At 44.8% G+C, this 16,112-nt stretch overlaps 1 protein-coding gene across 2 annotated transcripts; it reads right to left on the bottom strand.

Annotated features, from left to right (window-relative positions):
• Nucleotides 1–6,168: 6,168 nt before the first annotated feature.
• On the bottom strand, nucleotides 6,169–7,890 carry LOC133899766 (serine/threonine-protein phosphatase PP1-like). Of its 2 annotated transcripts, XR_009906406.1 has the most exons (4): nucleotides 7,501–7,890; nucleotides 6,835–7,394; nucleotides 6,470–6,730; nucleotides 6,169–6,324 (listed from the first exon to the last, which is right to left on the bottom strand). XR_009906406.1 is itself a non-coding variant. In XM_062340827.1 (3 exons), exons 1-3 carry the CDS (start codon nucleotides 7,679–7,681, stop codon nucleotides 6,557–6,559), a joined length of 915 nt encoding a protein of 304 aa, XP_062196811.1. In that variant the 5' UTR covers nucleotides 7,682–7,890; the 3' UTR covers nucleotides 6,169–6,556. The 2 variants fall into 2 exon arrangements, 1 of the variants encoding a protein (XP_062196811.1); XM_062340827.1 differs by having other exon boundaries at nucleotides 6,169–6,730.
• Nucleotides 7,891–16,112: the final 8,222 nt, after the last annotated feature.

Below are 16,112 nucleotides of genomic sequence, written 5' to 3'. Positions count from 1 at the left end.
TAATAACGACGACGTGCGGCCTCCTAATAATCAACCATCTGAAAAAAAGATGATTCATGCAAAGATTATTCGCTGTTCAAACATGTTGAAGACACGACGCTAACGCATGTCTTTCTGTTGTCTGACACAAGGCATCTCTCAAACATCAGGTCGTTTGTTGTGTGGTGCGAACAGAGACAAGAGCAGGTACGTAGACTGCATTGTAATGCTCAATGCTGCAGCTGTAGCTGTACTGCGCAAGGTCAAGCATATCATTTTTCCTTATTTCTTTTTCTTGAGGGCACACACAATTTCATTATTTCCAGGGAAGGGACACATAACACTTCACCAGTCATTCAGCTGACAAAAAACTCCTGGCGTCTAGAAATGCTCGAATTTTCAGCGATCTGACTTAAGCAGCAGCCGTAATCCTAATATGTATGATTTATCTTCTCATTATCTCAGTGCTTATGTTCGTTGAGGACAGGAGCAGCTTTCACGTCAGAAGCTATGTGTGATCCTGCACAGCTTATTGCACAGGACCATTCAATTACTTAGAATTTACGTTCGTGCCTGGAGGAGCCTTCTCATCAAGAGTTATGTATGATTCCGCAAAGCATTTTTTTGGTACAGAATGTCATTTGATCAGAGAAATTTTACAGACAATCAATGACAAATTGTCAAATAACAAGTACTTTTTAAACAAAATCTGATTTTAATCTCTCTCTGAGCAAGAGCTAAAGTAGCTCCTAAGAAAACTGTTATTGTACCTACTAAAGAAGATCTTTTTGTTCAAATAACAATTAAGGTGAAACAAGATAAGAAACAACGAATCCCTTCCAATCTTAGAGCAGCTCTCGCCCATTGCTTAATAAGTTCATGACACTCTAGAAAAAGGGTGCAATCATAAAAAAAATTGCCTGTTGAATTCTTATATCAGCCACAAGGATGCCAATATATGACTACAAAATTCATTTGATTCTCTAGAGGTATTATCACTAAACAATATAGTTTGATGATTTTTCAGAAAATATACCTGAGGAATATTTTTTTTTGCTTGGAGTTGAATGATTTGACAAGTGACGCCCAAGGCATGGATGGCGAGGGCGGCCGTATCCCCTACTGTGATTTAGTCACGCTGTTTAATATCAAATGCAACTATATTAGCGGCATATCACACCAAAAGTCTCAAATCTCTAGACTGCACGAGCAACCATTTTAAACAACCTTATGATGTCAACTTGTGGTAGGTGGCAGACCTTAGCTAAAAAATTTAGCTGGGGCGAACCCAAGCGACAAACTAAACTAAAAGTACATGTACATCGTAAATATATCGTATTCATGTATTGTAACCATACAAATTAGAATGTAAAAGGTAAATAGATGACATAGAAGACGATTTAAGATGATACCTCTAAAATGAAGAATAATTTAAAATACACCAAAAGATAAACGATCAACCTATCAATTTAACAATGATCAATTAGTTAGTGATAATGAAGTGATCACATGCCTAAACAATTGATGAATATTATGAGAATATACACATCACTAGTAAAACACTAACCATGTCTAGATTGTCAAGGTTTTATTGGCAAGTCCATTCTTCGGTCCTTCATGTCTTGAAACCTCTTTTTAATTTTATCACAATCAAGTTCTTTAAAAATCCCCTTTTCGATGTAGCACAATATCAAGTGATTAAGCCAATCATCGGACATCTTATTGTGCAAATCTATCTTGATCAAGTGCATAGCTGAAAAGGCTCTTTCAACCAAAGCCGTAGCCACCGATAGGATCAATGCTAATTCAATGAGGCAATAGACCAAAGAAAAAGTAATATGCTTTTCAGTTTCAACCATCTTCACCGCCAAACATCTATGATCATGACAAGCACTGAAATCATCAATTCTTCTCACATGCATAATGAAGGTTTCAAGCTGATCCCTTATAAGAGAAGGGTCAATAATAGAGAAATCTTCGTCATAGATCTCCGTAAGTCGAGCAATCTTATCAATATCAAAATTGAAGAAGGAATCTCTTGGATCAAGACAAGAAAAACAAATAAGCAACTCTGATGATACCTCATTGAAGCGACAATCCATCTCTGCGATGATAACAACAAGTGTAGCAAAGAAAGTATCAACACAATAATGATGCTCTTGAGTGATTAAGTTCCCATAAAGCCTCGATCAACCCCATATTGGTATTGCCTCATCCATATTTGGTATTGGAATCTATTTTGCAACACAAAATGATTTGACTTCTTCCAATAATGGCTCTGAACTTGTATTTCTCAAGGCGATCAAACGTGCTTTCATATCAATAAGCAATGACATGCCCTGGACAATATTTTGATATTTTCTTTGCATCAAAAGAGATAAATCATATGTAATGTGAAACACTTTCAACGTCAACTTCATATTTAAAACAAAATAAAAGCTCTCCATTTTGCACACCAAACCACCTGCTCGACCATGATTACGTTCATCCTCATGAATCATGGCCAACACCTTGACCACAAAATCCCACATAGACTCAATACGAAACAATGTTGTGAAATGAAAGCCCCATCTTGTATCTCCAGGTCTAGCCAAGTTTGTACATTGGTGCTTCCCCCTTCCTTTAAAAATATCACCACTCTCCAACTTTGCCAAAATGGTTTCACGATGCATTGCAAGTAATTTATCCTTCCTCTTGCAATATGCACTAGTACTTGTCACAATCAACTTTACATAGTTGAAGAAATCATCAAAAGATGAGCAACAAGTCGCAACAGAAACTATGACCAACTGTAATTGGTGAGCAAAGCAATGAACATAAAAGGCATAAGGGTTCTCATCACGTATTTGCTTTTGCAAACCATTGAATTCACCTCTCATGTTTGAAGCTCCATCATATCCTTACCCTCGTAGTCTAGCAATAGGTAAACTATAGTCAGCAAGAATCTTAGTCAAAGCCTTCTTTAATGCATTTGATGTTGTGTCTTGGACATGTTTGAGACCTAGAAACCTTTCCACAACTATTCTTTTTTTGTTCACAAACTTGCATGACACATGCATAGTTAGCAGCATAACCTCAAGTCATCAATGAATATTTCAATATAATGCATAAATAAGTAACTACTAACCTCACAAGCACAACCATTTGCTCCACTACTGAGATATCATGGGATTTATCAATTAGAATGGAGAAAATATTATCTCCAATCTCTTCCTTTATCACTTCAGTGATCCCTTTTGCACAACTTTGTGTAAGTTCCTTTTGAATCTTGTGAGAAGTCATGAGGGCATTCTTTAGACACAACTCATCAAATACAACCCTATCCTCATCATTCCTTTTTTTTTTACCAATCAATCATTTCTAAGAAATTGCCTTTGTTTAAGGAAGAGGCAGATTCATTGTGCCTACAGAATGCATGACCTTGCGAAATGAGGTAACTTGAAACATTTAAAGCAACAGTCAAACGAACTTCATATATTATTTTTGCATTATTGGAATTGTAATCGATCACATGATCAATACTTGCCCTTTGATTCTTAAAATCCTTGGCACATAACCTTGCTTTATTGTGGCAACCTGAAACTCCACCAACATGACCGGACAATCCTCTATATGCATGCTTCCAATTGTTATACCCTGCCTTTGTAAAAATCACATGACCAAATTTTTCATGCTCAGCTTCCTACCTAAAAAGAAAACAATAGAAACAAAATGTGGCATCCTTTGACACGCTATACTCCAATCAATCATAGTCCTTATACCATTGCGGTTGAAAGACTCTCCAATCATTTCCAACACGCTTGCGAGGAAAATTGTGGCCTATAGGTTGGGTTCGGCCCCTCAATAAATAATCCCTCCTAACTTCAGATTTAATGTTAGGATGAAATCTCTCAATTGGTATTCTAAGAGTTGGATCAGCAACATAATGAACATGTGGGTCAAATTCTACAATTAGGCTAATACATTCATCTTCATTTTTTTCTTGTTGTGGTTGTGGTTGTGCATCATTGACCCCAAATCTGAACTTGTGCTATATTAGTTGCCACATCGTCAATACCAACATTATTTTGAACAACTTCTTCGTTATTGCAATCAGCGGCATTGCAACTTTCATGGGTGCTTGGTCTATTGGAGCGTGAGCCAACACTCAAACTAGTAAAATAGTTCTTCAAATCTACATAATAAGTTAGTTGTTAAAATCTGCTAAAGTGCTAAATGCTAAAATTATCGATCAAATAATGAACAATTTGTAGTTTTGTACCGTTTGTTTGGTCTTCTTCTTGCCAATCGCATTGCTGCTACTGCTCTTGGTGCCGGTGGGGTTGTTTCTGGTGACACCTTGGCCTCAACCGATGCTGACTCCCTTGGAGCTGTAGCCGCAACCGTTGAAGTTCGATCACAGCCACGGCCATGCACGTGCCCTGTAGCAGCTGTAGCTGCAACGGGCAGAGCGCCTGCTGTGCAGTCCGCACTCCTGGGCTCCTCTTCCTCTCCCTCCATCAAGCTTCTGGTCTCCTGTTGCTCCTTGCCAGGGGATTAGGCCATTAGGGCATGCCACCTCCTAAACTCGATTTTGGAATTGGGAACACGATAGGCGAGCGAGAGAATGAGAGAACAGAGGGGATCAATGTCTTCCTCCAATCCTCCATAGACCACAGGGCGCCTGGGCTACGGCCTTTAAGGCCCATTTAATCACCTATTTGCTCCAGCCTATTGAGTCCATACCCCTTTGCTCCTATCGTTCATCAAATCGGTGTCTCCCTAGCACAACGCTACTCTTGGCCAGCTGGGCATGGGAGGCAGACAGGGCAGAGCTCGAACCTTGGATGGAGGGGGGTATTGCTGCTGCCCAAGAGCTGAGGCAACCGCCCCACTCGCTTATAGGGAGCGTCTACCCCTGCTTGTGGTGCTTATAATAGATGTCAGTTTGTTATCTTGCGTTTTATTTGCATTACTAAAATGCAGGATAAGTTGTCATCCAAGTTGCATATCGATTTAGGTAGCGCATGGGCAGGTGTGCAGGATATGCAGGAGTCATGGTTTGACTTTTTGCAATGTTTCATGTTTTAGTACTAAGCATACAGCACACAGGCCGTTTGTTAAACAGCACACCAGAATCTTCTCCCTGAGATCTGTACTCTGTTTAAATATAATGCCACTTTTTCCTTGATAAAAGAAACATTCAGAGAGTGCTCAAGCAGGATACAGTAGGGTGCGCTGGATTCTTTGTCAGTGAACAATCAAATTTGAAGGATTAATTCCAATTTCTAGAGCTTGGATTAGGCTTTGTTGCTACCGTAGGATGCATTTACTCATATAATAATGAGGGGAAAGGGGACATTTTTTGTGTAATCATGTCGCTATTGGATGAACAGCCTTTTGTTTGACTGTGAAATGCAAGTGTCAAGGAGACTGCTAAAGAGAACAGGGACTACATGGCATCTCTTGATCTTGTAAACATCCTAAGACCGAGGGTCAGTACTATCCAGCAGGTTGCTGTCCTCACTTAATTTCTTGTTATCCTCCTGTTGATTTTATCACACGAAATGAATTTTCACAATAACTAGTTGGCAGGCTGGTAAGCCTGACAATTGCAAAAAAACAAAGAATAAAGAGAAAGGATTCTCCTTGGGAATGCTTGAGTACAAGAACCTTCCCATTTTTTTATTTTTAAAATTTTAGTTATAAGCATCTTAAGGCTCATTGCCGGTACCTATCCTCCGTTCTTGCCAGTGCTCAAGTCTGAATTGAAAGATTTATTATTGAAAAGAATTATAGAAGGTACACAAATGCTGGTTCTTTATTAGCAATAGTACACCTAACAACTGCTGAAAGATTCAGAAAATGATGCTACTCCTATCTCGGAACATCTCGATATGATATACTCCAGACTTTAGACTTTATGGTTATGAAAATGGTTGTGAACTTGTGAATTGTGATGCTGTATATATACTATATAGGCGTGTCTAATGGATTGTTAAGTAACAAAGTTAATGTATTTAACAGTTCTCCCATCAGGACTACTTGAGCAAAATTTCGACGAGCATAGTAACCAAAAGTCACGTGGATGAAATGTGCAGAAGTGAATTGGCAGATGCAATTTCAAAGCTGAGTTGCTAGAAAATGGTAGAGTAAATAAAAGTATTATGTTTGTAGATAAGACAAGAGAAGAACAGAACAGAAAATCTGTTTAAAAATTGACGGCTTTATTCATAGACTCACTAATCCACTGATTTTTCTCAAAGATGGGGGTTCTTGCTTTCTATCAGATCCTCTTCAAATGATATTTTTGGGTTTCCTCCATATAACTGCTTCTGAACTGAACTTTCAGGTAACATTTTGCTCCTTGCATGAACATAAGATGAAAGCAGTTCAGAAACTATAATCTCTGTATGTGCACGTACTGAATCAGTAACAAGCAAAAGATTCAGAAGAACTGAGGATCGAATCAACAGCAGCTCTCGGAGCACAAAAATGCGAGAGGAGAAACCTGCGAGATCTCCTCGCGATTCTAACACGCCTCTAATCAAGATCTCCTCTCTCCCGGCCGCTGCCGGCAGCCGGCATCCTGCCGTCGTCACTCCGTCTGTGCCTTTCCCCTGTACGGCTTGAGGATCTGGAACGAGCAGAGCAGGCTGGCGTCGACGTTCATCAGCGCGCCGGCGTTGTTGAACTCGCCGCAGTAGTTGGGCGCCGAGAATATGGTCACTAGCTGCCGGTCGGCGAAGAACTCGTACCCGTCCTCCACAACCTGTTTCAGCAATGGCAATTTGGCATTGACATGGCAAGAAGAACTGAGCTTTTGGAGATATAGCGACGCGGCAGGGAGACTCGGCTAGAGTCAAGGGATCTTGCCTGGTGCGCGCGGCAGATGAGGTCGAGGTCGTGCTTGTTCAAGAACTCGGCGACCTTGTTGGCGCCGAAGGTAAAGGAGACGCCGCGGTCATTGTCGCCCCACCCTGAGCTGTCGCGGTCAGGGTCGGACCAGAGGAGGTCACAGAGGAGGCCCTGGTCGGGGACGTCGACGGGGCGCTGGATCTCCCTGATCCGGTCGAGGCTGTCGAGGTCCGGGGAGAGCCCCCCGTGCATGCAGAGGATCTTGTCTTCGATGACGGCGGCGACAGGGAGGCAGTTGAAGCAGTCAGTGAAGAGCTTCCAGAGGCGGACGCTGAAGCGGCGCTTGCACTCGTCGTAGAAGCCGTAGATGCGGTTGATGGAGGCGCACTCGTGGTTGCCCCGGAGCAGGAAGAAGTTGTCCGGATACCGGATCTTGTACGCCAGCAGCAGGCAGATGGTCTCGATGCTCTGCTTCCCGCGGTCCACGTAGTCGCCCAGGAACAGGTAGTTGGCGGTCGGCGGCAGCCCGCCGTACTCGAACAGCCGCAGCAGGTCCGAGAACTGTCCGTGGATGTCGCCTGCATCGGTCGAGCCAGGCGCATCAGCGGTGTGCATCGCCTACTCGATCTGCCTAGTGCAAACGATCGAAACCGACCAAGAGAAAAGGAAACAACAATACATTACCGCAGACGTTGATGGGGGCCTCGAGCTCGAGGAGGTTGGGCTGGGAGAGGAAGATCTCCTTGGCAGTGACGCAGAGGTGCCGGATCTCGGCCTCGCTCAGCTGCACCTTCTTCCCCGTTACCTTGTGCTTCTTCCCGTCCAGCAGCCGCCGTATCAGCTCCTCCACCGCGCTCCCGTCCATCACGTACTTACGTACGTATCACGACGAGCCTCTCCTGTTCCTCCTCCTCGTCGTCCACCCGGACAGACAGAGACAGGACAGCCTTGCCTTCTTCCCCGCGGCACGGACACAGAGAGGGGTCGACGCCGACGGACGAGTGGTGGGCAGGGAATGGAGGGGGAAGACGAGAGAAATCCGCGTGTCTTGTTGTTCCCCCGGTTTTCATTTTGTGCCGCGCAAACGCTTGGCTCGCGACGACTTGCCAAATTGGGACGAGTGGCGTGGCAAGCAAGGAGCGACATATTTCTAGGGTTTACTGAATATTGATTTTAAAGTTTTATGTTGTTCATTTCGGTTTGCGCTAGAGTTATCGTAGTCTGTCCATCTGTTGTCATTCAATGTTTTTGTAGTATTTAAAAGTCGGTCACTATTTGATGTTTTTGAGGTATTTTGATATGTGAAATTATCGAAAAAGAATGGTTCAACACGGTAATTTTAATCGGAGCTGCAACATACACGATGATATGTACAATAAAAGATCATTCTAACCTATCGATGCACCGTCTCTAAACCTAACATGCCTTAATGAATTTAAACAATATGATTACAACATCAACTCTACTGAGTGCAATATGGATACTTTCCATTTCTCGTAGCTTCCGTTCCTGCCTCACACGCTTGACGTGCCCTCTTGCGTTTCCTCTCTCTCTCTCCGCCTCATGGGCCTCCTCCTTCTTGCAGTTCTACTTCTCCCTCATCTTCTGCTGCTCATCCTAAATGCATTTGCGCTCATCCTCCCTCCTCCTGTCAGTTTTCATTTCATAAAAGCGTCTCCAATCAACTCGGTTCTACTTGCGTAGGAGGAACACATCTGCTGGTGACTGCTCAGCATCTAGCCACTATATGAAATCATATAGCACTGGCGGAGACTACAACAGAGGCCGAAATATTCAGTGATAAATCTTAGTTGTATTTGGAATAGTTTGGCAAGAAATGTTTACCTCGCAGCGGTAGCTACCATGGATGTTATCTTGGGGTGGATCGTACACATAGTTCGGGCACATAAAGAACCTCTGTAGGATCGAATATGCACAAAATATCCAATCAGAGGGGGGGGGGGTTAAATGATTACGGAAACCAAATTCAAAGATTAAACCACCCAAATCAAAACTCGATTAAACTCGGTATTCCACTCAAAACAGAATGCACAAGCTCTAGTAAAAATGATGTAGAGAAAAATCTGCTGGTCGGATTGCTCTCAAATTTGGTCAACATAAACTAAATTCAAATACGAAACTAACCCAACAAGTATCGAGTAAATCAAATATGTGGATCAAAAGTTGTTACTAGTCGAAGCAAACTATGTCAACCAGTATCGAGTAGATCAAAACTTAGTCGAGTTGACAAAAAGCTACTCGAGAACAAACCAAATCCACTTGAAATTTTCTCAGATCAAACACTAGATATTCTAGCAAAGTTTTGGATGGATTAAATTAAGATGAAACTTCATAGACACATGAAATTAACTGAAAACCAAAACCGAGCATGCAGAATATAAAACAGAGAGAAAATTTCGAATCAGCAACTAATCAACTTACGAAACTCGATTTTCATTGCATAGATGAGTTTACAAGATGCCTCTCTAAAGCATCCAACAAGGATTTTCATGAAATCCCAAAATAGCTCTCTCTCTCTCTCTCTCTCTCTCTCTCTCTCTCTCTCTCTCTCTCTCTCTCTCTCTCTCTCTCTCTCTCTCTCTCTCTCTCTCTCTCTCTCTCGAGTTTCTCTATCTCCCTGCTGCGTTGTTCTGCGCGCTTACTACCCAATACAACAGACCTCTCTATTATAGGGTAGCCACACGCACAAACGTAACCGAATCGAACTACAACTCCCTGTCGTATTCAATCTGATCTCTATCATCCTCTAATCACAAGAGGACAAACAACTTCCGCTAATTAATCTAATTAGCCAACTACTCTTACGTAATCATGCATGCACATCTCCCATGCACACATGCATATACGTAACCAACTCAGAGTCCGTCTCTAACACTAACTCTTGTCTCAAGTCCAGCCAGCATACGACTCCCTCATGCCTCCTCCGACTTGAACATGAATTAGTCTTCATATCCTCTCACGATCAGATCGCCTCCTACGTCTATTGCGAAGCCTTGTCTCCATATATATTGTTTTCTCAGCTCGAACATCCCACATGACATCCTCGATCACCATGACCTCAGTTCCTCCTAAACCTAGTCGTTGAACCTTAGTTCCTCCCTGAACTTAGTTCTTCAATCCGTCATCGACCACGTTCGCCTTCGAGCAGCACCTGCATATGAATCAAACAACAATTAAGCACGAGTACAAGTCCTTCCCGACTTGACTCAAGATCAGTTCACACCACGCAAACTCCAAGCAAAACCAACACGCTAACATAAACATACCCAACTAATGATAACACATCAAACCAACTATGATATCCATGCATATCTTAGCAACTCATGAACATCAACCAAATATTATTACGCTAAATCACTTTGCTCTGCCAATTTCATCAATTAAACTAAGTTTTCATCACATGATCTCACAATCTCCCTCTTGATGAAAACATTGGCAACCCTCAAGTGAACATTGATAACCTTTTAACAGACATGATTTGATTTTAAAATCAAACGCAGAGTGAAATCAAAAGATCAAAAAAAAAATCCTTTGAAGAAGAAAAAAATTTCTCTCCCCCTTTGAAGCAAAAATTAGCAACTTTCTCTCCCCCTTTGGCAACGATTTCATCAAAAATGCAAAAGAGAGAATTAAATCTTGTTATTTCAATTATTTCAATGAGCATCAGAATTCATCCACATATATAACAAATACTCGACAAAGCCACACTATCAAGAATACTTGCACCAACCCGTCTACACATGTAAAAATATAGTATGAGCACAACTTATCAAGTATAATTAATGATTTATTTGTAATGACATGGTCTCCCAATCTCAATCACTCAAATCCTCAATTTATATGCTATCAAAAACATGAATATCAAAAGTATGTCACTGTTTTGATTTAAAAAGACATATAACAAGATGACAATTTTGATGTCAAGAACTTCTCATATTCTTTTGCAAGGAATTATATGCACCATCAGCCTTATTCTATCCAATCATACCAAGCCTATGTCAAAAAGATAATCAGAAGCTTAAGACAATGATTTTGGTCATACACGACTTCTTCCAAGTTCATATCAAAGTGCAATGATAAGCAGTCTCGAAAAAAGAAGTGCGACAGTGTATACTTCCTTGATCTTTTGTCTATCAACTATTATTCATCACTTCTTCATTTTTTTGATTCTTTCACATATAGCATTTTTATCAAAGATCAAAGTAATCAAGAGAGTTTAACGATAAAAAAAATTAATTCAAATTGTCATTCAATTTAAAAAGTCATGACAAAAACTATACAGTTACACATGTAGATATGAAAGTGCAAAAACTCCTATGTAGCATAAATACTAGCTTCAAAAGTCACATATGTATCAGATATGATGCTCATCATATTTCATTATTTTTTTATTTTTATAAACTTCAAGATATAAGAACTCCTTCTCAAAATAATCTCATAGGATGAATAACACCAATTTCTCCTCGAAGAAAAGTAAACCGAGAATAATCCAAAGATTTTGTGAAAATGTCTGCCAATTGGTGTTCAGTATTCACACGGTGAAATTTAATGTTTCCTTTTTCAACATTATCTCTAAGAAAATGAAATCTGATGTCAATGTGTTTAGTTCAAGAATATTGCACATGATTTTTTAGCAATACTTATAGCACTAGTGTTATCACAGAAAAGTAGAACACTCTCTAAATTAACCCCATAATCTTTAAGTATAGCAACTATACAAAGAGTTTGTGAACAACAATTAGCAGCAGCTACATATTCAGATTCAGCAGTAGATTGTGCAATAGAGGATTATTTTCTAGATGACCATGCAACACGAGAATTACCCAAGAAATGACATGTACCAGATGTATTTTTTCTATCAATTCTACAACCTCCAAAATCAGCATTAGAAAAAGCTCTTATGCTAATAGATGAAGAAGCAGAAAGGCAAATGATAAAATCTTGAGTTTCATGAAGATACCTTAGAATCCGTTTGACAGCTTGTCGATGTGAAGCACATGGAGAAACTTGAAATCGTGCACACAAGCATACAACAAATTGTATGTTTGGCCTTGAAGTAGTGAGATACAAAAGTGATCCAATCATACTTCTATATTCTTTTTTATCAACTAGCTCACCATCTTCATCAGGATCAAGTGTCATTGTTGCTCCAATAGGTGTCATGATCGGCTTGATGTTTTCCATCTCAAAACGTCGTAGCAGGTCTCGTGTATACTTACTTTGATGAACAAAAGTACCTTCTTTGGTTTGTTTGACTTGAAGTCTCAAAAAGTATGTTAGTTCACCCATCATACTCATCTCAAATTCCCTGCTCATCGTTTCTGAAAACTAGGACACCAAAGCATGAGAAGAACAACCAAAGAAGATTTCATCTACATAAATCTAAATAAATAGTTGATCATTACCATACTTGAGCACAAACAATGTCTTGTCCACTTTTCCCATTTCAAAACTCTTTTCAAGCAAAAAGGTTTTAAACCTATCATACCATGCTCTAGAGGCTTGTTTTAAAATATATTCAAAGCTTTAGACAACTTGTATATATAATCTGGATATTTAGGATTTTCAAAATTAGGTGGTTACTTAACATAAATCACTTCATTTATGTAGCCATTCATAAAAGCACTTTTGACATCCATTTGATATAATCTAAAGCCTTTAGATGCAGCAAAAGCTAAAAGAATTCTAATGCCTTCTAGTCTAGCAACCGGAGCAAAAGTATTCTCAAAATCAAGCCCTTCTACCTGTGTAAAACCTTGAGCTACAAGTCTAACTTTGTTTCTAACAACAACACCATCCTTGTTTTATTTATTTTTTAAAACCCATTTAGTACCGATAAGTGTATGACCTGGAGGAGATGCGACAAGCTTCCATACTTTGTTGCATTCAAAATTTTCAAGTTCCTCATGCATGACATTGATACAAGATTCATCAGTTAATGCATGTGAAACATCTTTGGGTTCAAAAGAAACAACAAAAGCTGAATGAGTATGGGAATTAGAATCAATAAACCTGGACTGTCAGAGGGTGAACTCCTATCGCAGGGATCCTGAGGGACCCCTTTTTGAGATTCGGCCAGGGGGATGATTCTAAATATGTTTGCGGGAGAAATAAATGGATGTAAATGCGATGGCAGGTGGGGTGGAATGATCTAACGCAGAAAGGAGTAAATGCACTGGAGGGATTTTTGGACAGGTTCGGGCCGCACTGAGCGTAATACCCTACTCCTGCGTGGATGCTATAAATGCCCTGAGAATATCTCTCAGGAATGTTGCTGGTTACAAGAATGTTTGTCTATCCTAGAGCTTCGGGCTCCTTGTTCTTTGGTGGTCTCAGCTTCTATGCTTGTACTGAGTGTTCTTGAGTCTCTGAGAATGTGTATCCGAGTTCTCTAAAAGTTCTTCAGTTCAGAGTTCTTCCGGTTTCCTTTGTCCGCACCCGCCGGCTCTCTTAAATACCCGTCGGCGGTAGCGTGCCCCGAGGGAGGGCACGAGTTCCAAGGCACCATAAATGGAAAGGCAGTCATCATGGGCTCGCCAGCGCGAAGTGATAGGGGGTTCAAAATGCACCCCCGCCCTGTCTTCGGTCGTCATGATGGCGCTGGCAATGGGCGCCGTGGAGAGGGCCCACCGGGCAGCCACCGAGCGGCCCAGCGTGCCCGATCGGTCTTGTACGCCTGCCACAGCAGGACGGCAGGCGGAGCGCCTTGGGCCTCGCGATGCTATCTTGAGGCGCGCCGGATAACGTGGGATGGGACCCGTGCATTAAATATCCCCACGCCCTTCTGCCAGAATGTGGCAGGGACTGACACCGAGTGTGGCAGGAGTAGTTGGAGGTGATAGGCCATGCGCCCTCTTAAATGCGGCATCGGGCCTTTCACTGGTTGACACCTTATCGCTGGACCTCTATGGGGGCCACCGACGAAGGACTTCTTGGGCCGTTGGGGAACCGAGTGCTCGGGGGTCACTGTTCATATCCGCGAGCACTCTCTCCTGGAAACGCCCTCTCTTGGTCCTCGGGGAACCGAGTGCTCAGGGGCCACTGTTCACATCCCCGAGTACTCTCTCCCAGAATTGACTGTTCGGATCCTCGGGGAACCGAGTGCTCGGGGGCTGCTGTTCGCAGCCCCGAGCACTCTCTCTCGGAACTACCTTCCTTGGGTCCTCGGGGTACTCGGGTGCTCGGGGGCCACTGTTCGCAGCCCTGAGCACACCCTTCCCGGTACTCGGCTTTTCGGGTCGTCGGGGGACTTGGGTGCTCGGGGGGCCACTATTCATGACCCCGAGCACTCTCTTCCCAGTCACTTGGTCTTCGCAGATCATCGGGGAACCCGGGTACTCGGGGGACTACCGTTCGTGGCCCCGAGCGCCCTCTCCCGGGACCTAGTCTTTTCGTACCTCGCGAAGATGATCCCACGGGAGGGCGCCACGTGGCGGATTGCTAGCCTGGCCTCGGGATTCGGGGACCCCTGGTTCCTGATTCACCGACAGCAGCCCCCAGGCCCATTGGCAGGCGATGGCCCAGAGACTGCGGATGGGGCCTTCGTCGTCGTCGAGGCCGAACCCAGCACCGACGCCACGTGGCGCGTTTTTAGGCGCTGGCCTCTCTGGCCCAGGCTTCTGGTACGGCCCAACGGGGAGCCGAACGGACGCGCGTCCAGCCGATTCCCGAGGCACGTGATAACGAGGTGGGCGGCTCGCGTGGCAACCGCGTAGATCGAGGGTAGTGCGCCTGATGACTGCTGACATCCGCGCGGCCTGAGGGAGATTCGCCTGGCAGTTGCGCCGGCCGAGGAAGTTGTCTCGCCGAGCACGCCACGGCAGGCATCATTTGAAATCCCTGGGGTATAAAAGGAGGAGGGGAGCGAACCGCTGCCCCTTTACGCCATTTTCGCGATCGAACCTTCTTCTTCTTCCTTGCGCTCCTGAGCTCTCGCCCTCCCTTAGACGAATAGTGCAATCTTCTTCCCCCATCGTTCCAGCACATCCCCCACCCCGACATAATGCCGAGAGCGGGAGGTAGCCGCCGCGACAAGACACCCGACAGCGTACTATCGGAGTCACGGTTCGTCAACGAGGAGGCGGCAGACAAGGTGCGGAAGATGATGGTGCCCGAAGGCCAGCGAGAGGCCTCGGTGGTGAGGCCAGCGAGCTACCCGCCCGTCACGGACCGGCCGGAGCGCGTCGTCATCTTCGTCTCCTTCATGGCGGCTGGGCTGGTGCCACCCTTCTCGACGTTCTTCCTCCAAATCCTCAACATGTTCGGGATTCAGATGGCGCATCTCAGTCCGAACTCGGTCGTCATCTTGGTGATCTTCGCACATTTCTACGAGATGTTCATTGGAGTGCCACCGTCAGTGGCGCTGTTCCGCCATTTCTTCGTCCTGCGGTTGGTCGGGAAGAAGAAAGGCTTCTCCACCGCGGACGCCGCCGGCTGCTGCAACTTCCGGCTGCGGGACGGCTTGGTGGAGCTGTACATGCCCCAAGTGCTACGGAGCAAGTGGGATGATTGGCGGCGTGACTGGGTCTACATCGACGTCAGCTACCACGACCGCCTCACGCTGCCGGAGGTGGTGGCGGAACCGCAAAGGTCGATCTGTGAAACGGCGCTGGCGGAGGATTAGCGGATGCGGCCGGTACTGAACTGCATCGATGACCTGCGCCAGGCGGGGTTGACGTCGGTGATGGTGGTGGCGGATTACCTGCGCCACCGCCTGGGGCCTCTGCGAGAGCGGGCCCGCCCCTGCTGGATGTACACCGTGCCCCAGTACATCACCAGGACCCAGATCGGCGAGGACTGGAACCTGGACGAGGCGGTGCTGGTGGGCTTGCTCCGGGTGGTGACCGGCGTGGAAGACCTGACCCGGGCGGTGCTGCCCCGGGAGCAGTTGGCGCTCTGCGCGGACTCGGGGCGGGTGGCGCTGCAAGCGACGCTGCCCGAGTTCGACGCCCAGGGTCTGGTCAACCGGCCAGAGCGTTGGAACCCCGGGACTATCCAGATTCTTGGGGTAGATGAGGCGACCGGCCACGCTCCGAGGGCCTCTGGTGGGGACACCGCTAGTGGCAGGCCGCAAGCGAGCGGCAGGGGGCCCGTGGGCGGCCCGGCGCAGACCAGCGGCGCGGGCGCCGTGGGCACGCTGCAGGCCGGCCGTGGGGCTGCCGTAGGCAGCAGCCAATAGGCCGGCAGAAGAAGCGCCGCCGGCGGTGGAGCGGCGGCGGCGCCGGGGGACAAAGGAAAGCACCCCCAGACGTTCGTGCCCCAGCCGTCATCCTCGT

Source organism: Phragmites australis, chromosome 18 (assembly GCF_958298935.1).
Source record: "Phragmites australis chromosome 18, lpPhrAust1.1, whole genome shotgun sequence".
NCBI classification, from domain to species: domain Eukaryota; kingdom Viridiplantae; phylum Streptophyta; class Magnoliopsida; order Poales; family Poaceae; genus Phragmites; species Phragmites australis.
This window is presented reverse-complemented; position numbering and strand designations above follow the sequence as displayed.